The sequence below is a fragment of the Scatophagus argus genome, chromosome 11 (genome assembly GCF_020382885.2).
Source record: "Scatophagus argus isolate fScaArg1 chromosome 11, fScaArg1.pri, whole genome shotgun sequence".
Lineage (NCBI taxonomy): Eukaryota > Metazoa > Chordata > Actinopteri > Scatophagidae > Scatophagus > Scatophagus argus.
In genome coordinates this window covers 9,552,854-9,575,104 of record NC_058503.1, presented here as the reverse complement: position 1 = coordinate 9,575,104, position 22,251 = coordinate 9,552,854, and the positions used below count along the sequence as shown (strand labels likewise).

Here is a 22,251-nt window from a genome sequence, read left to right as displayed (position 1 = left end):
GTTTGACTTGTATTGCTATTTTGGGTTTGTATGATCAGAGAGTAGAAGAGTTTGACTGAATGTGCGATGTTGGCTGACTAATACGTGATTGAACCTGACTGACCAAGATGCGCTTTCTGTTCAAAGTGGATTCACTCATAAAATACAGAAGTACAAAAGTTCTTCTTTGGTCTGTGTGATACTCTGCGTGTGTGTGAGCGTCAGATGACGTGCCAAAGGCTGTGTGTGCCGCACTTCAGTGTGGTTTGTCAGTAATAGAAAAAGTCATGTTCCCTTTAACCCTTACCATGGAAGTGTCCAGCAAACAAGCATCACTGTTCAAGTATTTATTTTAAAATGCAAGCTAGAAACACAATAAAACACATTCATTACGGAAAGGGAAAAAGGGGTTGAATGGGGTTAAGAAATTGTGTCAGTAGGGAAGTTAGTAGAAAGAGGGAGAGGTTATTTTCAGGCCAGTGGCTGAAGCTGGTCCTGATTGTGGTTCTTCAAGGCAAGAATTTTGTCCAAAGAGGAGGGCTCCTTGTGCGATTGTCTGCTGATGCCTTTCCATGGAGAAGGAAGGAAAAAAATGTAAGCATATAAATACTAATAAATGTTTACGGTTCAACAGAGAAATAATAATCAGGAGACATCCTCAAGTCAAAAAGACACTGTACTTGAGGTTTAATTCAGAAAAAACTTCAAAACCCATGAAGAAGGGACACACAAGTGGATTAGGATTGTAATGCTTTCAAATTAGATAGGAATCATACCTTTGTGAGGAGACCGAAGAGGAAAAGTTTACTCCTCTTTGATTTGGTGTCTTTAATATCAGCTTGGTCATCAAGAACCTCAGAGTCAGGCTGAGGCTGATGTGGGGAGGTGGTGGAGGGCGTCTCTTCAGAATAAGACCAGCTGTTATTTAAATCACTCTTAGATTCTGAGCTGGCTGAAGTGGTGGCCTCGCATGAATTTGTGAGGGGAATTGGTTCAGTCTTGTTCCTTGACCAAAACCTGAACCACCTCTTCCATGACTTCATCCTCTGTCTTTTACCTCCTCTGGCCGGTGTCTCCTCTTTATTTGTATCAGGAGAACCTTCGTCTCTATGTATCCTCCTTTTTACTGTAATGCCTCGTCCTGTGAGGAAGGACTTCATTGTTGAGATAGCTCCTTCCAAAGTTTTCTTGGCTGCTCTGTCTTTTGACACCAGGCAGCTGACAGGAATGGGGAGGCTGGAGGATTCGCTTTCCAAAGAGGCTTGTTTGGCCACTGACAGGATAGAGTTGAGCTCATCAGTGATTTCTCTTGCCATGTCCTCTGTGAATTTGGGTGAAATCACTCCAGGGTTGTCGGCACCAACAATGTCACTGAGAGCCTGGCTGAATGAACTTTCCAAACATCTCTGCATACTGTACTCAGTGATACCAAAGAACTCAGTGAGATTTACTGAGCACAAGGGACTCCTCAGATGGAGAAACTGCAAAACTTTTTGAGCAACAGACTCTGAAATAAACTTTAGCAAATCTGTGCACATGTCAGTAAGCTGCTCCTTCACATTCCAGTTGTAAACGCCTTCACTGACTTCCCTCCATTGTCTAAAAAGGAAGAAAAAGAGAAATTAAGCATGAAAGTAGCACACACAAATGTTGTAAATGTGTTTGTGTATCCACCAAAGGGTTTTGATGGGGAAATAGATAACTTACTCATCATCAAGACTCTGGAAAAATCTTCTTATTAAGGTAGTGATGGTGGGAGAATTAAGGACAAGTTGCCAGTCTGCTACTGCTTCTTTGTCCTCCTGGGACAATGCAACATGCCCATCGTCGTCTGAGGGTCCGGGAGAAAAACCCTTCAGCACCCCATCACAAGAGTCTTGGAACAGATGGCTTGGGGAACTTGTCACTTTTTCCTGGTCCACAGTTTGGACCAGCAGTTGTCTCTCTGCTTCAGGGATCTCATCCATTTGATGAGCTGGCAGAAATGAGCTGGTGGAGAGTGGAGCTGGCACAACATTTACAGCGTCTTCAGGTGTGATATCCTGTTCTTCCTCCACTAGCCCAAGAGGCCTGGAACTTGGACGTGACTGAGGAGCATTGCTGTCTTTAATGGTCCTGACGACCTCTGTGTTCTCGAGTGTCTGGAAAGACTCAGTGGACTGCACTATCTTTTCAGCCTCATTCTCTTCCAGGTTCTTCACAGCATCAGTGGACTGCACTGTCTTGACAGCCTTTTCAATGGCCTGGGAGACAACACTTATTGCTGTCTCAGTCATGGCTGCATAGCTGTAGGAAAAAGAGGCAGAGGAGGAACATCTAATGCTCTCTTCAGAAAAGATGGAGGTTGTGTCTGTGATCCAGCCATCTTCTCTTTCTCCAAAATCTTCCTCTCTCTCCAAGTCTTTATGAAACAAGATGCTTTGATCCTCTCTTTCTCCAAAATCTTCCTCTCCCTCCAGGTCTTCAGGAAACAAGATGCTTTGACAAACTTGAGATATCACTTCATTGATATCCTGATGAAGCATCTCGACTGAGACAGACTCGGAATCATCGTACGAGCACCAAGAAGAGGAAAATAGAGACATGCTGTCCTCACTGCAGGTGCAGCAGGTGACCTCTTTATCATCTAAGATGTCATCCTCCTCCATGAACTCGTCAAAATCTGTCATGGAGTAAGCAGGAGAACTGCAGATTTCGTCCCTGTTCTCTGCTTCTTCGTCCATGTGACATGAATCAACAATCTGGCATGGAAACACGAACATTGGAAAACTTCAGCTTTGCTAAAAGAAGTGTTGAAACCTTTTGCCACACAACATAAACAGAAATAGAAGTAACACAGTTTTATATTCCTGTGTTAAATGTTAAAATATCATGGAGCCACTTTTGTACAGTGTACAATACAACTTCTCACTGTTCATATATTTATTTTTCTCCATATTATTAATTATAAGACTGCAACCAGTGCATATGGTAACTTTTCATAGTGACTGATATCAATAATTGCGTTCATTTATATATGCTCCTATTACTGACTGTAAAATTCTGCTTCAAGGTCTTTTATCAAGATCTGATCTTCAGTTCCATTTTACTCTTTTTCACTTTTTTATTTATCTAGTGTATGTGTCATCCCTTTTGAAAACAACATGTGGATTCTCATATATTTCCCACAGCACATTTCATTTTGATACGTGATCACATTGTCAGATTAAACAGCATTTTCACATGTGAACAGTTTATAAGCATGCATGATTTTGGGGAACATGAAAACAAATCTCTTACGTCCTTCTGGCCACATGCATTTTAAGTTGTTACATAAATACAATTAGAGAAGCTGTATGTATAGAATAAAAATAGTCCAAAAATATATTTTTTGTAGCTTTACTCTTAATCAATGCTTGTCTCAGTTTAGCACATGTTTTACTGGTAGTACTTTGTTTCTTCAGATATCATAGCTATAAAGTTTTCATCTTGTCCTCCACCTCACTCACTGCTGCTGCTTCATCGAATTTCCTCCACTAACGACTTATTGATCACATTTTTATATACTTTAACTGTGCAAATTATTATTCTGTAAACTCCAAAACATTGTAGTGCCTCAGCTTCTTGAATCGTGCATTTTCTTACCTGTCTCTGTTCAGACATTTTCAGGCGAGCTGGGTTTGGTTGCAGATGTTTGTTTTTCTTTCTTTTCTCTTCTTCTGAGATTTCTGTGCTCTGGTTTTCTCTGTCGCACTGATGTACTCTGGCAAAATGTTTTGTACGGGCAGTTTAGTGCAGGTGATCTCTCTGTGGTTTCACTGATGAGAATGAGCCACAACTTTGATTCACAACATTGATACAGTGAATTCTTAGAACATTCTGTGTTCTAAGAATTCTAGAATGTGTGTGTGCTTGTGTATTTGTGTGTGTGGGTGTGTTTTTGGGGGTAGTGCTGGGCAGAAGAGCGCATAATATTATGCTTTCACTCATCTCATGCTCTTGAAGCCATGCTTCACGTTGTGATAAGGTTTCTTGTTTTCTCATGAATAGTCAGCAGCTGATAGTTGTTAATGTTAATTAATTCTCTTTGTTAACCTCTAACTAACCCTCATAAGTAAGCGAAAACAGTTCCCACTATACAACACAGACGGGCGCACAATAACACTGCAAAGCGAACCAGCATTGTCCTGCCTTTATCGCTCTGTGATTGCTTCAGTTTTATTGAATGTAAAATGTTTCTTTGGAATAACATGCAAAACAATTTTCATAATTGAAAGAGAGAGACTTCTTGTCTGATTTATAAATTGATTAAAAATTACAAGGTTGCAGTAAAGGTTTCAGGCTCATCCTCCCATTTTTCGCTTTCCTCACCTCTTCCCTCACCTCTTCCCTCTCTGTCTGCCTAAGGACTAGGTCGTAAATCTCTTTGTCGCACTGCAACTGGGTCGTTAGAATTCTATTAGCTGTAAATATTCAGTAAGGGTCCCATGTCACTTACAGTCCCATGTCCGTGTTATCAGACCTGCTCCAGCTACAATCATTACCTCAGCTTGTGTTTTATAGTTAAGTCAAACAACAGGAAGTGATTTACGACTGGATGCTGGCAATGACTGCTTGAAAGCATGTATGTTACTTTTATTACCTAACCCTGAGGAGAGGCTGATAAAAAACGAAAAGGACAGAAGTAAAAGTTCACGAGTACATTTTGCGTGACTGGTACACATTTCTGCTCTGCTGGTAAAGCATTGCAATGCTTTAGCAAATAATGAGAGCAGTTGTGTTCTTCCAAAGAGTCACAGTCAATCATAACCATATAGTAACCAACAACTGTGCTGTCGTCAGAGTAACAGTCATTAAAGGAGGCCAAAGGAAGGTCTCCCATGTTATTTTGTGCAGTAACAGAAGACTGCTCTGCGCACCATGCCTGTTGAGAAAACATTAATCTTGTCACATGCATACACACGCTGACCCCGATGATCCCAGGTAACAGTAACCAACGCCCTCTCTCTTCACTGCCCCACCCCCCGGGCAGTTATTTAATGAGTTCTTTAATTCACCCGCTGTATTGTCTGTTTTGTCGGTTCTGCTCAGGCACACGCCTCTGGGAAGCCAAGATAATGGGGTCCACTTTATCATCGATTCAGGTCTGATGAATGGCCCCTGCTAAAACTCAGTTTGTTTGTGTCTTCTCTGCTTTCTCCTGCACTGTGTCTGAAAGGCTGGGGTGAACGTTCTGCTTCAAGACGTTAACGGAAACATTCCTCTGGACTACGCCACCGAGGGGACTGAGACCAGCTGTATCCTCCGCAAACACCTGGAGGAAAATGGTAAATCTCTGCACACGTCTCATTTGTTTTGCATTGCAGTGAGAGCAAGACGGAGAGAATTCATCATCATCATCATCATAAAGCTCTATTAAGAATGGGGAAAGAGAGAAAATATTATATTATATTTATTTATTTTATATTTGATCATGTGACTGGTTAACATGGTTAACATAGCCACAGTTTAACAGTAGGTGTTCTGTGTATGTGTGTGTGTAAAGGTGAAGTACACCCACAGGCCTAATGATGGTGGATTGTGATTGGAGCAGTTGACTCCCGCAGAGAGAGGGGAAGGTTAACACAGGAGCTGTGAATGACAGAAATAAAAGCACAGGAGAGTTGAAGGCACTGTGAGCTGTAGAGTGGCAGAGGGGGAGAGAAATACAGAGACATGTTGGGGAATGGGAATCGTGCTGACAAAGTTAGACAGCAACAGATATAGACAGTGATGGAGGGTCATCCCACATCCATCTGTCATTGCCCACAGGATCACATGACAAATGCAAGCTTCTGACTGCAGACAGCTCACTCATCAAAGCCCAGACCACCCTTCACACACACACACACACACACACACAAAGCCTCCCTCTCCTTCCCAGCCACTGATGTTGTTTGCTCTGCTTCTTCTGTGGTGATCTCTTCCCTCCTGCCTACCTTCAGCTCCCCTGATACTCCCCCATCACGCTGGGCCTTGCCACCATGAAACACACTCTTACTCACACAGGCTCTCTCTGCCTCTGTTGCTATAGCAACTTGGCTGCATGCTGTTCATCCCCATCAAGTTTGTGTGGTTGTGGGAAAAATGGCAGACTTTCCATGTGTCTCAGCATCAGGGAGAAATAGAAATACTGATTTTCTTTTAATTATCCTTACTGAGTCACTTATGCTTCATGTAATAATGCTGGATTCCTACAAGTATTGGCCCTGTTGAGAATAAGAATACCGTACATCACGTTAATGTTCCTATGAGCATGTCTCAGAAAGGTACACACCATGTGGCTCTCATTTGTCTGCAAAGACAAACTTATTGATTGACTAATCCAACCGATCTACTTGGAAAAGTCCCATTAGTTAGTGGCCTAGGGCTTATCTGAGTGAAATATAGATTAATTGATAATCAATCCACACTATTAAAGCAAGCATAGTCAGGTCCATTTTGTGAATATGATTGTGGAGCAGTTCCTGTAGACACCTGTTTGTCTGTGTCGACTAAGGAGACAAACAACAGCCCTCAATCATTTGTCAGGGACTGGAGCTCTGTATGAGTATTGGATGACTGTTTGACTGATATTTTTATTTATTATTATAGTTTTTTTTAAGTAAGTGTCATCAACAACAGGATTGCTTTGGGGCATCATGTGACCTGCTAACTTGACCTTGTGTCAGTTTGTGTGTGTTTTCACGATCAGCCAGCATCTTCCTAAAATTGCAGTACGTAGTTGTGCTGTAATTTAGCACTAACACTGCAGCAACATCAAAACATGTCAGAACTCTGTGCTTTAATGTAAATTGTCTTGACATATTGCAACTTGCTAACTGTTGTCATAAAAAAATAGGGTAGGTATCAAGTTAAACGAAATTTGAGAAATATGCACAAAATAGTTTTTGAAGTTTTTACACTTCAGGTTTTGTACAGATCAAATGTACGAGATGTAACACATTAACTGGTGTCCTTGGCTGATTATGTTTTTCCTTTGGAAATAGCCAGGCTAACATTTTCATTTGTTTCCGTTCTTTATGCTAAGCTGAGCTAACAATCTCATCACGCAGCTTTATTTTTAACCTCCATGTATGAGAGTGACTTCGATATTTTCATCTTAATCATGACAAGAAAATGCACGAGAGTGTTTTCCACAATGCCAAACTATTCCGGATGACAATTAAGGACTTACTGTAATGTGTGTGTCCCAATCGTGTTTGTGTTTTTAGGCGTAGATTTGTCATCCATACACACCATGAAGATGCAGAGACCCAGCACAATGCTGTCTGATGTTAGGCAGCTTGTTGCCATAGGGGGAGGCCTCAACCAGCCCAATGATGACGGGATCACACTGGTAAGTAAGGTCCAGGGCTAACTAATTATTATTATCATTACTGATAAATATCATTATCAATTAATCTGCCAAATATAGTCACAATTAATTTGGTTTGAAAAAGTGACATCTTGTCATCTTCAGAATGTTTGTTTCATCCACCCAACAGTCCAAAACACGAAGACTTTTCATTCTGTCATAATTGATAAAGAAAAGAACATCTTACATTTAACAAGCTGGAGCCACCACATTTAGTTTAGTCAATTATCAAACTAGCTAGCCATTTCCTTAGATCAACTAATCGATTAATTGATAAATCGTTGCAGTTCTAGTAAGGTCACATGTTCTCTGTCTTCATCTCAGTTTTTACTAGACACTGTAGTTTCGCATTTGCTAACATGACCATGTCATTGCTTCTCTCTCTCTCTCTCTCTCTCTCTCTCTCTGAAGCTTCATATAGCATGTGCCAGTGGTTATCGAGACGTGGTGTCTGTGATGTTGGAGAGTGGGGCAGACCCTCATCCTGCTGACAACAGCTTTTGGACCCCTCTTCACCTGGCTGCTAAATACGGACAGGTAACTCAACAAAATATAAGACTGTTGTTGAATTTAATGAGTAGTCCCTTAATTTTAACTCATCCTGCTGCATTGATCCATTGTGATTGGAGTCTTTCATGAAATAATGAGGAAATTATTGATGGATGGATCGTTCTTCTGAGGAAGTTGCCTGCAGGAACCCTGCACACACTCTGATAAACTGCTCTTTTTGGGCCTATTGATCAGAAACTGCTGGCACAGAACAGCAAAACATTTCAGGTTAGCAGTCTAATGGTCTCTCCTAGAGGAGAAGAGATTGATTTCCAGATGGGGCGGAGACGAGTTGTTGGAGCGATGGGATCTGGTTGTTTGGAAGAGGTCCAGCTATGAAGAAGGGGAAGTGATAATGTTCAGATCTTGCTGACCCAACTAGATATTTAATTACATTTCTGGGCTGTGTGCTTGGCTGCTGACAAGGAGAATCTATTCATTCAGTATTTAGAGTTCCTCTCTACGTCTTTGGTTCATTTACCCTCAAGTCGTAGATTTTTTTCCATACTCGTGTGCCCTTAAATATACCCTTACCCATACCCTTAAAATTCTTTCTTCCTCTTCTGTGACCTCACAGTCTTTCTCTGTTTCGTTCATGAAAATCTGCTGCCTTACGTGTTTTCTTGACCTTCCAGACAGAGATATTCTCAATGGAATAGAGACCTCCTTGTGTCTCTTTGTTTTTTCTGACTTTCTCCACAATTGCTCTGCGTGTATGTAAGTGTAATATGTACAGTAAGTGCATCTGACTTCAGAATGGCAGTCAAGAGGATTGGAGAATCGATTAGCCATCGTCTCTTTACTGGTGCCACTGCTTTCCCTCCTGCATACCAACTACTCCCCAAGCCTTCTTCCTGTCACCATTCCTTTATATCTGGTCTAGCAGTGACATGTCAGGAATGCAGGACATTATGAGTTCAAGATGTGTGAATGTATCTAGCCAAGTAAATCTCTGGTCTCACTAATAAGAGCTTTTGCTGATGTGAGACACATGCAAACTGTTGCCTGGAAACACTTGCTAGCAACTGTAACACTAGCTGATACATTAAACCCAAAGACCCCTTGTGCGGTGTGGGCTACGTACTAGACTGACCCTTTAAGAAGATGTATGACCCTATTACTGCAGCTAATTAAGCTTTCCTCTCTTGGTCTTGTGATAAGTTAGACCCTGGCTGCCTTGGTTTGACTTTGTGCTCTCTTAAGGGAAACATTTTAAATAGGTTTGTGTTGGATTTTCAAACAGATGATGGAATGATAAAATGCAACTCTGCTGGGACTGGATTAAGTCATTCAGTTTTAAAATGAAACTACATGTTAAAGCTGTGGCAATACAGCTCCCACCAGATGAAGTACTTTCGTGTTAATGCCAGGATTAATTTTCAGGTCTATTAAAAGGACATTTGGAGTCTTACTAAAAAACACAGTTTGAAGTTGCTCTGTCTGCATTGATCCTCATGTACCGATGACTTTTTGCTGGACCTCCTGCAAACTTTGACCCATTGAAGAGTTCAGATCCTGTGGTGCCACTGACGTGTTGTCAGTATTTATAGGGTGTGAGTGCAGTTGACAGGGTCGGTGGGCAGATGATGCTGTAGACTCGACGGCGAGCAGCTGTTGATGTGGGTCAGAGATGGTCGTCTGAATGTGCTGAGTCACTCTCTTTCCTACTCCAGACAATGTCTTGTTATTGTGCGATCATCCAAAGAAGTTTTGCTACTTGTAGAGCTGTTGAAAAGTACACTTAGAAGCACATGTTGGTTATTTAATCCATTTTAGTAAATCACTTCCATAAAACTGGAAGAGTCTCAGGACTGACTGTCAGTGCAGAGGATGTACATGTTGGAAGTACAGCTTCACTGTCTAGACAACCAGAAGTTTTCCTTGATAGTGACTGAGAGTATAAACTTCAAACAGGGTTTGTCGCATTGCAGCTTGATACAGCAGTCATACATTTTTTTGTATTTCATGGGTGGGGGGGGGGGTGGTTTATTATTTTCACAGAATCTGCTCCCAGGTTTTGCTCTGGTTGAGTGGGCTCTTGTGTTTAATCATCAGCCAAGATCATTTCATTTTCATGTAGCTTTTATATTTATTGAGCTGCAGAGATCATTTCTGGGTTATGCTATCTTTCTTATATCACCAAGAAATATTGAAGAAGATCCTTCATCTGTTATCAATAAATTGAATCCGACTGCAGATACTTGCTGTCTGTGGGAGCTTAGACTAAAATAAAAACCCAGTCAGAACAGAGTACAAAGGTGACAACCACAGCCAGTCACTGTGTGTAGAAATGAGGGTAGTTGACTGTGGGGTTCTCACATTGTGACAGGTGACAGCTCATTATTAAAGGATCACCTCAGTCAGGGGCAACACTTGTATAGACCTGTCATATGTGACATACACTGAATGTATCGTCTGCTCAGTGTTTAAAGTCTAGGGTTTGCGTTTCAGTATATCCTGCATTTACACACTTGTATCTGCGCAGTAGTAATAAATGTGACGAATAACCACAGTGTCTGTGAGGAGCTTTAACAGGAACATTCTCAGAAAAAAAACATTAAACATTAGAAATTTGATATGAAATGCTTTTTGTTGTTGTACTGATGTGTTGAAAGAAGATGTTCTAAAATTGCCTAATTTTTTTGCTAGGATCTAATTAAAATGGATGTGAGTATTTCTGCCATCTCTTACAGACAAGCATTGTTAGCCAGCTCCTTAGGCACGGAGCAAACCCGACTCTGTTGAACTGCAACCAAGACAAGCCCTCAGGTATCACATTTAAGCATTCACACAAATATACACATTCACATGCACACACACACACAAATATTGTTGCTGGAACGGGCAAAACATGTTTTAGCAAGGGGTAATGAAGCAAAGATACAGAGAATTGGATTTTGACTCATTCAGCTGAGTCTGTTCAAATGCATTAATAATCAGTGTGATCATGTAAAACACAGGTTTATGCACACACACACAGGGTATACAACGGATGAGGGTCTGTCTTAATCCGTGCACGAGTGTATCTGCAAGAGAGAATCCATTTATTAATGAAAAACAAACGTTAACATCTGACTCATGTCTGCACACATGGAATGATTAAATTGTGTGTTAGCAGTAATCATAATGTTTAGGTGTGATTAATTTGCTAATGAGCATAAAGGTGTCATGTCGTTATCCAGGGACCTGAAGCGTTCACGATCAACAGGGGAGGTTGATATGAGGTCCAGTGTTGTAGTTGTCGCTGTGTGTATGCAGGTTTCTGTCTGTTGGGTTCCTGTTTTGACAGTTCAGCAAAGATTTCTTCACATAATGAGTTGTAAATAGCAAATTGATCCATCTACTATATGAAAAATTACAGTGAAAATTTATTTTAAATATTTAAGCACACACAAACACAAATTTCAATTTTCATTAAAGGTACCCTGTAATATTTTGGACCACTAGTGGTGCTGTGGATTAATGTTTTGCTCTTAATATGTTACTATATAGAAGAATGATAGAAAGGGAAAGCAGTGTGATGCAGACTCATTTCTGTTCACTCACACAGACAAATATCTGGAAACCACTTATGAGTTGCTAGGACCATTTGTCAAATACTAAAATGTGATGGTTTATGAAACTGACATTTACCCCATGTCTGGGCTGGTCTCTTGTCTGTTGGTGATGAAAAACACTCTCAAGAAACATGTTAGTTTGTCAACAAAATGCAGCGAATAGAAAGACTGATAGATGATGTAAACCTAAATGTAAACATTTAGAAAACTCTGTAGCTAATTTTTTTAGCTTCTCGGTGAGATGTTCTGTCTCTCTGTCTGATAGTGCTAATTTGCATATTCATATTAGTTCCAGTGATATTAATGTTGGAGCAAAAGCTATCATAGGCTGATGATCTTGTAGCTTCCCTACACACACACACACACACAGCAGGGGTAGAACTCCCTGCATCTCAGACTGAACAGAATCATTGTAAATCCATTGAGCCAGGCTGCTGATGAGTGTAGTGTGTAGATGAGTGTAGCCATCATTAATGTAAGCATCTCTTGTATGATAGGGATGAAATATGTCACGTAGATGGGCTTTGGGCTGCTAACCGCACTATTGTGTGATACAATATCATAGCTCCCTTTAAGCAATTACTCCCATGGCTTCATCACACCTCTGACTGCCTCACTCTGGCCTTAATCAATAGCCCCTTCTAGCATGTAGGCTTAGAAAAGATGTGAGGCAAGTCCTTAGAGACTGAGACAATCTCCCTCTTATTCACTCGGAGCCCCACACCCCTCTCTCAGCAGCCACATGACGAAAGAAACCCAGAGCAAGAGATGGGAGTCTAGGGGGTTGTCAGTCACACAGAAATGAAAAGACAGGATGAAGTCATCCCCTTCCCTTGTGCCCTGTTAGACCTTATTATAGACATGGGGATCTTAACTCCCCCTTCGTCTTAAGCACAGTTGGATTGATTCACCGCTGGGTTCACATTGTGTACTAGTGCAGGCATCTGCACATGAAGGAGGGATGGCCTGGTGAAAAACAGGAGAACAGAAAGGTTATACTCAGTTGTTTAAGCATGTAGAGTATTAAGGTCTTTAGCTAACAATCTTAGCGCACTCTCAATGTCTTTTTACCAATGGCACAAAATGGTGAGAAAATCAGTTTTGGAGCTTGCACATTTGAGTTTTCAGCTGTATCAAAATAGACCGGTCTCTCTTAATTTACGTTTCACAACATTTCACAGTACTGATTAGCATGTCTTGTGTGTCCTGTGACTAGACATTGCTGCATCAGAGCCCATAGCTGATATGCTGCTAAATGCAGAGGAGAGCTGGCTGCAGAGACTGGAGGACCCCTCTGCTCCTCTACCCTCCACTGACCAACGTTATGATGGCGGTTCACACGACCTCAACACACCTGTCAAGAACCTGTGGGTCAACAGTTTCATGAGAATGATCGTTGTTTTGTGGTTATTCCACAGATTGTCAATCATGTTTTTTATTTCATTTTGTTCTCTCATCCTCCACTTGACCCCAAACCTTCTTCATGTCCCTATATCAACCATGTCTTTTCCAATTCGTTGCCTACCCACCAATCACTCAGGAACCCCTTGGGTCTCCCTATCTCTAAGCGGGACAGTCTGCTGGAGAAGTATGCTATGTTTAGAGAGGCAGGTGGAGCACTGAGCCGACAGCCCTCCCAGGACAATGGCTTAGATGGCCCCTTTAGTTCTGGAACCAGCAAACTGGAGCAGGTACCTTGTCTTCTTCTACCTCCTGCACAGCAAATAATGCAACAGGAAAGTAAGAACATAGATAATGTCCAGAGGAGTTACACAAGAGGAGAGATTTCATATATTCCATGTATTATTTTGCCTTGTTTTTTTGTTGTTCTGTTTTTTGTTTTTTGTAAATGATAAAGAGACTTGTCCACACACACCACCAAATAAGCTAATTTCTGGATCTGAATAAAATTTATAATATTTTGCCTACTTAAAATTAAAATTGACACTGTGAGTTTCAGATGAAAGTACAATGCCACTGTCCAGACTTTGAATTTATCGTATAAAAGTTTCAGCTCTTAGTGTCTGGATGTTAATTTTAACTCTCACCTTGCATTTCCCTCAGGTCAAGCTGATGCCTCCTGCTCCCAATGATGACCTGGCATCCCTCAGTGAGCTGACAGACAGCAGCCTGCTCTATGAGATGCAGAAGCGCTTTGGGAATGACCAGATATACGTAAGACTGTCCTCATGCCAAGAAACAAGGAATCCTTCTCAACATTAAACATGCGTTAGACCCTAAAGCACATTCAGAACACAGAGAAATGCAAACACACAGTCCCTATAGGGCATGATAGGCTCACCATTGTTGTTTATATGTAGTGAAGTGTTGAGATTTTTACAGTTAGGGAATTTCAGAGTGTGATGCTGGGATCACAGCGCATTTTCTTTATACCCGTGAGCACTGCAATGGGTTTTCCTCCAGTATGTAGTGTTTCTCAAGTATAAATATCACACATACTGCACCACATAATCTAAAACACACTCACTCTCTCTCACACACATACTTACACCGGTGACAATTGCAAAATCAATACCATTTAGATTGACTAGAAAGATAAATCCATGACTATATATTCAGTAGTAAAATACCTTCATCTCCAACAATTGTGCAATTTTGTATTCCTGTCATTTTCTCTTTCCTTTAAAACTGTAGCCTGGCCAATACTTCTCCATGGGGACTGAGCTCTATAAAGACTGGAGCCAGATCAATGTGGAGCTATCTGCTACACCCTCTTCTCTGTGAAGAGGCAGTAATAGTCTGTTATTAACCCAGATGGGGGACTGACAGTAGGGTTAGGCACAGTGGGGGGGGCACAGATAAAGGGATGAAAATGAAAGGTAGTGGATTGATGGATGAAGAAGAGAGAAATTATTAGAACTCAGAATAATGAGGGCTGAACTTGAGGTATAGTCCATTTGGAAAGAACATTAATGGACAAAGGACACCTATCATGGAGACATCTGAGCATTCCGGATCTGATTGTGCATATCTCCTCTGTCATGGATGTACACATGATACAGTCATGCATTATGCTCCATTCTATTTGTGGCAAGGATATTCCTAAATTACAATCAAGTAACCATTTTACATGTAACAATAAAGTTTTCAACATACATCTTCCCGTAAAGTCCAAAACAGTTCACGTTTTTCCTAACTAAATCAGTAAATCAGCAATTCTGTCCTTTACCTTCTTGTTCCTGTACTTGAAATACTCAACCTCATGTACATAATAGAGGCCATTTCAAGAAAGAGGTGAATAAAGCAGAGATGTGTGGAAGGACAGAAATACGGGCAGGACAAAGGCAGTGAATGCTCCATATGTTCTCAGCAGGGTGGTCAGAGATGGGGCTTTGATGAGTGGTCTGCTGCCTTCTGCCAGGATAAAAGGACCAATGCACTGCTAAACCCCTGAGGAGAGTGGCAAAGAACTGGGGAAGGATATAACAAAAGATAGTGATGAAGGCTGGAATATTGACAAGCATGTTGCAAGATTAACAAACAGTTTGCGGGGAAGTGGCACACTTCTCAGACAAGTTTAACTTAAAAACACAAAACCGTCCGCAGGCAGTGGGAATTTGTTCAAGCCATTAACCTTGAGCCAGGGCCTAAGGACAGAGCAGCATGTTACAGAATGTTAGCAATGTCTGCACCCTCCCAGGGGACAGAGTGTTGGCTTTTAAACTGCCTCCGGGACTCATTATGAGTAACAGAGGGTTAGCAGTTTAGTGGAAAGGGTCAGAAATTGGAAGTTGGTTATTTCTGTCAGAGTAGCCTCGGGTGTTTGTGTGTATTCTGCGTGGGTGGGCAGATTTGTTGATTTTATTGGAGAAAGGTCATTGCTGAGGTTATCATTGGAGGGCCCTTCCTGACCTTTCCCTGTCCTGACATTAACATAATCTTATGGTAATAAGATTGTCAGTACCATGAATACTGATGTCAAGGAAAGTGTGGGACAGCCATTTTCAGGTCATCGTTAGCTTTAGGCAGTCTGGAAGTAATTTTAACCTGGCTTTAGTCAGTTTGTGTGTCAGCTGAAAAACAAAAAACAAACGTTTTAAAATATTGATTTTGCATCTTGTTCTCAGCTTCTTGTTCTCAACTGAGCTTCACAGTTAAAGATCATTCATGTGGTGTATTTTTCCTTCTCTTTTGTAGACTTACATCGGACACATCCTTCTGCTGGTCAATCCAAACAAAGAGCTGCCCATATACTCTACTTTGGTAAGCATGGATTTAAAGTTCCTCTGTTTCACAGAGGATTACAATATACTATGTGCTTGCATGTTGAATTTGTAGGCCTCTGTACCATGATACGGCTTTACATTTGATGGGCTGTGCATTTTACATACAAAATTATACTATAAAGGCCTGTTTGCTTTATATTAAACAGGACATGAACAGATGAAATGGATCTTGTGGTTGATAAATAATGCAGTCCCACTTTTATTGATACACAGCACAAGGCTGACTGTACATCAGCTCAGGAAGAGAAGGATCTCTCTCAACAACAACCTCTCCACTAAAAAAATAATTTTAAAAACACTATCTCTGTTGGTGAAAAGCAGCATATTCGAGTGCAACAGGAGGAACAAGCACGTGTGTCTGTCACCTTATTTTAAAAAAAGGATAAGTCATTTGAAATAGCTGCCAGCTAATGCTGGCCCAGGCGGACCCAGGATGGGTTGGATAGAGGAGGTGATAACTTCTCCTGCCATCACTGAATGATGCCAAGCTCCCCCTGGCTTTCCCATTCCTGCCTTTGTCTGGATTCACTCCATGCATCCATACCCAACCGAGAGAGTGTGTGGAGGAGCAGGGAGGAGCCAGCGTGTGAAGGACATATGTCACCACGCGTGTGATCTGCTGGCTGTCTGTCACCCCCTCTGGTCTGATGGTCCACAGCCCATCCTCCTACCCTTTTCCAAAGCCACAAATACAGGACTGGCACACATCTGCTGGACTGGTTATAGGTGAAGGTCCAGCGTTGTAGACAATTGAGGGTACACTGTCAGATACAAATATTTTCTATGGTAAGGATAGCAGCAAAAAGATTTTATTTTCTTTTTTTGCAAACTGAGAAATAAAAACGTCTAGATGAGAATCTATATCTATATCTATACATCGAGGATCGAGACAAACATCTGAACATCCTCCAAACCCCTCAGTTGGTCAGGAGCTCCAAAGAAAAGATCCTCACTCACACTGATTCCAGGTCTGGACTAAAACAGCATTTTCAGGGTGTAGTTGGGACTTCTAATCATTCAAAGCTCTAATGGATGTTTTTTTTTTCATTTGGATCCTGTGACAATTATAAAACTTTTCAGAACAACAATTACATGGTGTTTGACCAAACAAAAATGTTATTTCATGTGTCCAAACAAAAACTAGAAAACAGATCAGTTTTACATAATGCTTTTCCCCTCCCCGTGTACATTTGATACATTACGTCATATTATATTGCTGGTTGTTACATTGTAGGATGGCAGTGGTATTGTTGTTACTTTTTCCTGTTGCAGTGACATGGCCTGGAATTAAGCTGTACTTCACTTGTTGGCTGATGGGGTGTTATTTTAGAGTAAACTGGGGAGACTGAGTGTCTGGCTCATAAGCATGTGCACTTAAATTGGTGACAGTTTTCAGCTGTTTGATGTCTTTGTCTCTTTGGGTTGAATTACATGGTCAGACTGAGTGACCTTCTTATGTTCAAACTGACGCAGGTACAGAAAGTTACACCCAGCGTGGTTTCACTGTTCTGTTGAAACCTAATCCTCTATGTTGCTCATCCCGGATAGGGTGGGTGTGTATCCTTGTTACATAAGATTGTGATCAGATATCTTGACTGACTGCATCACTTTTCTTCTCTCTCAGGTGAGTCAGCTGTACCTGAGTTCCACAGGTCGTTTGTGCTCCTCTCTGCCACCTCACATCTTCTCCTCAGCGGAAAGAGCTTACCACATGATGCTGCAGGAGAGACGCCCACAGTGTTTCATTCTGAGGTACACACTCCTCCTGTAACACAGAAATACAAACTTGCAACCAGCTAAACTCGGGAATGTGAGACAACAGCTTCCACGGAACAAAATAATAGTTTGTTTAATACTGAAGTTCAGATCGCCGCCTGGTTTGTCAACACCATTCTGCCACTCACCTTTTACAGACTCCCTGAGAAATGAATAGTTCTCAGCTGTGAGTTGAGCTATAGACCTGTTCAGGATTCACACTGGATGGAAGTTTGCTGCTCTTTGTCCTTGCCTGGACGAAGGCAGCTTCCTGATTGCAATTAAATCTCGTTCCGGCTCCCCAGTGACATTCCTGCTGAGTTGTAACCAATCTGGCAGAGAGTTAATGTGTCCTGGCCACAGGCTATCCATCTCACTCACACACACAAACAAACAAACAAACACACATGCAAAAATGCACACATCCAAGGAAGGGCACTCTCACGTGTGCACACGCTGTCTTGTTTCCTTCATTTTTCTTGTTTCTCTCTCGTTAAAGCTTCTTGTTTCACTCCCTGTTTCCTCACACATGCACAAGACAGCACACACACACACACACACACACACACACACTTCTACACGTTTACGGGCAATCAGCGACCATGCTCCCTCTGAGGCTAGTGCTCAAACAAAATGCCCTTGAAATCTAATAAAAACTGGTAAATGAAAAGACAGTGGAAAGGCCTTTGGACTTGACGCTCAGCAGGGCCATTAGCAGGAAATATAGCAACACACATACACACAGACAAACAGCACCCCAGCACACTGCGATCATTAGTAAGGGCTTCTGACCTTCTGAAGCCATCTGCTTGGTGTTACTGTGCCGGTCTCAAGTCTCTGCATGTTGGTGAGTGTCAGAGCATGTACTGTAGAGGTACCTTATGTCAGATTTAATATCCACTCATTGCCAAATTAAAAACAAGGTCTACATTGCCAGATAAGTTGTGACAGTAACAGCGTGTGAAAAGTGGCGGTCAATGGAGCATTGTTAGCTATTGTTAAAGGGAGGGGTCCCCAACGGGGTGATGGCAGGTATGTGGGAGGCTTGTAACAGATGTGGGAAACATGTACATAAGACATATTGTTGTGAGACACATCCAGAGAAGTGTATCCAGAGAAGTGTAACGCACACACAGACTGGATTTTTGCAGTGTTACGTTAGCCTTTTACTCTTGATGTCTACCATCCTTTAACTACAGCATTTTAGTGTTTTTTATTTTTGCATGAATTTATTCATTTATTACGTGTCTAAAAGCAAATTATAAAAACAATTTAAATCATAATAACCATGTATGTTTTAATTTGTGTTTCTAAAAATGCGTTTCTCTGTCTCTGTAGTGGGGAAAGTGGTTCTGGGAAAACAGAGGCCTGTAAGCACATTGTGAGACACTTGACAGCCCGTTCAAACCCCAAAGGTTTTGCGCTGGAGCCCAGAATGAAGCACGTAAGTCTTGAGTCCTTTGTGCATTTCTTTACTTTGTGAAAAGGTCAAAACATTGGAATAGTAACCTTATAGCAGACATCTGTGCTGTTTTTCATCTCACTTGCTCCACTAAACCGGTCCTCATCGAGAAAGTCATGAATATTTGTGTAATCTTCAAAGCGAGCCACTGTCTGAATCTTACATCATTTCTCCCTCTGTCTTATTGTGCTTATTGTTCCTTCACCCATATCATCTCTGAGGTAAAAAATCAGGTAGCATACAGTGTAATGAGGCAGTATTTATAGCTGTCTAAATGTATTGTACTGTTCTTCGGCTGCTGCCGTGGAGGTGAGAATAGATGTATGGATTAGTGCCCCGTAGCATGGTGCCTTTACTGGTAGTCATCTCACCAAAATTTCAATGTAGGTGGCTCTATTCTTATTATGCTGTTTCTTCAGTACAGAGCCATTTCTAGCAGAGCAAACTGTTTGGGTGTTATTCTGAGAGGAAGTATTAAGTATTATTTTTTCATACACTTGTCACCATAGTGAGGCAGTATAGATATTAGAATACAAACAACAAATACTGACAGCCGTCTATGGCACATTTTCTGGTAAACCAGGAGAGGTCATAGAGTCACAGTATAGACAATGACCAGAATCTTTGTACAGAAACACATAGGGGCAAATGTTTATTCAAAAAGAAAAAGTGATAAGTATCCTTCTCACATATGAAATGAAAGAAAAAAGAGAAAAAATTAGGTCAACACTGACGTGACTCTTGTGTTCCTAGTTGTGTAGTTGCGCTTTTATTATGACACGTTGATGGTGCTTAACAAACATCTCACTTGCTCTGCACTCACTCTATCGGTTGGGTAACAAAGCAGTGCATAGCCTGGGAGTGTGTTCTGATGAAGTCATCGTTATGTAGCCGATAACTGGGTCAACTCGCTTTCTGATCATCCTGGGACACGAAACCTACTGAGTACCCTCATAATGGATGATTATTGACATCTAGTGGTGGAGAGTGGAATGGGAGCAGGACATTTTTTGCAAGAAATCTGTGTAAGAAAGAAAGTCATTGTAAAGGATATTCCAAATCACTAGTGACAAATATTTCCTTTGGTATTATTCTAATATGCAGGTTAACTGTATTCTGGAGGCCTTCGGTCATGCAAAGACTCAGAGGAACAACAACTCAAGCCGCTTTATCAAGCTGTTGACCATCCAATACTGTGAGAAGAAGAAAACACTGCTCAGAGGTATCTTAAATTTCTGTCAATGTAGCACACAATGAGAACTGATTGTCATTAAGCATTATTTTTACATTCTTTAGTGTCCTTACTCCAAAAGAGTTTTGCTATAACTGAAATAAAACATTTCCATCCATTTTTCCGGCCCCACCACCTAAGTAGTTAGCTCTACATATGGTTATTCTTATTTTATTTTTATTTAAATACATACAACATTCATTTCCAAGATAACTGAGCAAATTCCTTATTTTCACAGGCTTAATTACTAAGATAATGTTAGTATAGAGCATGGAATGAATATGAGTGCACATTAGTGAAACACCAACAGGGGGCAGTAAAAGCTTATGATTCCCTTGTTAGGATGCTTCTAATTGTGCTCCATTTTTACAACCACGGTCACCTTATTTTACCCCAGTTAATGTGATCACTTAGCATTCAATAGTAGCCACTTTTTAACACTGTTGAAATGCAAATTACACACCTGTTACTGAAGTGTAAAACACATCTGATGTTCAAGCCCGGGTGTACACCTACATGCTGGAGAAGTCTCGGTTGGTCCACCTTCGTCCTCACCAGCACAGCTTCAGCATCTTCTGTCTAATGGCTGAAGGCCTCTCTCCTGAGGAGAACAGCGCACTTTACCTCAACAACGTCCTGGCTCACAGGTACGGGGCTGTCAGCCGCTGTATGTGTTGTATAACGACAGCTGATAAAGTCACTGGTGAAAGTAGAGCTGGCCTGCCACAAGAGCTGTTCACTTGAACACTTTCTGAATACATAAAACAATTATAATAAAAAAACATTCATATTTAATGTTCTGAGATCTTTCATAAGTGTTTCTGTAGACTTTAAACATGTGTGTTTCACTATACAGTATGTACACATTTATATGAACATGTATTTCTTTCTTTTATCAGAGTGTTGCACATCTCTGCTGTTGCACGTTTGTACTTGTGATGTCACAATGTGATTATGAGACACTCTTAGTCTGTTGTTATCCACTGTGTGCCACCAATGTGATAACCACTGACCTAAATCGGTTTGTTTTGGAGTTTGAGAAACACGCCAGCTCCTTTTGGGATCACACCAACGCATTGTATCTCTGCTGGGTGTGCGTGATCCAGTTCTGCACATTTAGAACCCTGTTTGCCCATTCTCCTTTCTCCCAAACACATTTCTTCATAGCATGGTGGGGACTGCATTTAAATCAAGACAGAGCTACCTCATAATCTATTGGTTTTCTCATCCAAAGATATGTAGATAAAATCCTGCTGGGCTCAAGTTTGGCACCAGTGCACCTGTAGTTTTACATTGATCATAGGTCTCACCATGTCCTCTGTGTTAATTTTGGCTTTGTGGTTGTCCAAAATGTTGGTCTACATTTCTCCATCTTTCTGTCCTTGTTCCAGGTATCTTTGTGGTGGCTTACCAAGGGAGAACCCTCCAGTAGCTACAGCCTCCACCCAGGGCAGAGAACGCCTGGCAGCAGTCAAACAGGCCTTGCGTGCCCTGGGCTTCAACAAACAGGTACTGATTGGATTGCATATGCATCTTCTATTGTACCTGTTTGTTCAAAGGCTATTGACAAAGCAGATAATGTGTGTGCTGGACTGGACCAAAAAATAAATAAATACGAGTATTAAATAGGCCTAATAAGCCTATTGTTCTTGAAAATATTGAACAATATTATTGTGTAATATTTCAGTTTCTTACACGTTAATGTGATTTTTATTAGCTTATATCAGAATGAAAAGACCCCTAAAAATTAAAAATGATAACTAGATACTGAAGTAGAAAATGATGTCAGACTTCCAGCAAGGAGGCAGTCAGAACTGAGTACAAAACTGACAGGTCAGTCAGGAGAGACTAATCTCATTCACAAAGAAATGTGAACGAGATAATTCGAGTAAAATGAATTTATTGTGAAGAGCAAAAAAGACTTTGGCTTCTCCCCGGAGCCTAAACACTGGTGGTGGTAATGAGAAGTGACGCTGACTGTGTGGAAGGGAAACTTGAAAATGGAGGATTTTATTGAAGATGGCCAGACATCCTTTGGTGGGCTGGATGTGGCCTGCAGGCTGCCAGCTGATGATCACTGTTGCAGAGGAATGCCC

The 22,251-nt window shown here is 41.2% G+C and overlaps 2 protein-coding genes across 9 annotated transcripts in view; one reads left to right on the top strand and one right to left on the bottom strand.

Moving 5' to 3' along the window:
- Positions 1-22,251, top strand: part of myo16 (myosin XVI) — a 102,007-nt gene that overhangs the window by 40,944 nt on the left and 38,812 nt on the right. For all 7 annotated transcript variants that reach the window (XR_006844640.1, XR_006844639.1, XM_046403291.1 and 4 more), the window contains exons 5-17: positions 5,177-5,285; positions 7,212-7,336; positions 7,766-7,891; positions 10,597-10,672; positions 12,677-12,827; positions 13,001-13,151; positions 13,525-13,635; positions 15,619-15,684; positions 17,332-17,459; positions 18,801-18,906; positions 20,029-20,146; positions 20,655-20,802; positions 21,547-21,664. Coding sequence is in view for 5 of the 7 variants with exons in the window: in XM_046403291.1 (XP_046259247.1) it covers positions 5,177-5,285; positions 7,212-7,336; positions 7,766-7,891; positions 10,597-10,672; positions 12,677-12,827; positions 13,001-13,151; positions 13,525-13,635; positions 15,619-15,684; positions 17,332-17,459; positions 18,801-18,906; positions 20,029-20,146; positions 20,655-20,802; positions 21,547-21,664 (1,533 nt within the window). In the remaining 2 variants the exon portion in view is untranslated. The remainder of the gene's footprint in view (positions 1-5,176; positions 5,286-7,211; positions 7,337-7,765; positions 7,892-10,596; positions 10,673-12,676; positions 12,828-13,000; positions 13,152-13,524; positions 13,636-15,618; positions 15,685-17,331; positions 17,460-18,800; positions 18,907-20,028; positions 20,147-20,654; positions 20,803-21,546; positions 21,665-22,251) is intronic.
- On the bottom strand, positions 312-3,816 carry LOC124066673. Of its 2 annotated transcripts, XM_046403293.1 has the most exons (5): positions 3,604-3,816; positions 2,590-2,720; positions 1,687-2,508; positions 756-1,578; positions 312-545 (listed from the first exon to the last, which is right to left on the bottom strand). In XM_046403293.1, the coding sequence occupies exons 1-5, from the start codon at positions 3,619-3,621 to the stop codon at positions 489-491; spliced, it is 1,851 nt and encodes a 616-aa protein (XP_046259249.1). In that variant the 5' UTR covers positions 3,622-3,816; the 3' UTR covers positions 312-488. The 2 variants fall into 2 exon arrangements, with proteins under 2 accessions (XP_046259249.1, XP_046259248.1); XM_046403292.1 differs by having other exon boundaries at positions 1,687-2,720.

Excerpts from the sequence above, each read along its gene's own strand:
- LOC124066673 (XM_046403292.1), bottom strand. Across the intron at positions 1,579-1,686 it reads TTCCAGAGTCTTGATGATGA|ACAATGGAGGGAAGTCAGTG; the intron begins GTAAGTTATCTA and ends CTTCCTTTTTAG. Across the intron at positions 546-755 it reads TCTTCGGTCTCCTCACAAAG|GCATCAGCAGACAATCGCAC; the intron begins GTATGATTCCTA and ends CTCCATGGAAAG.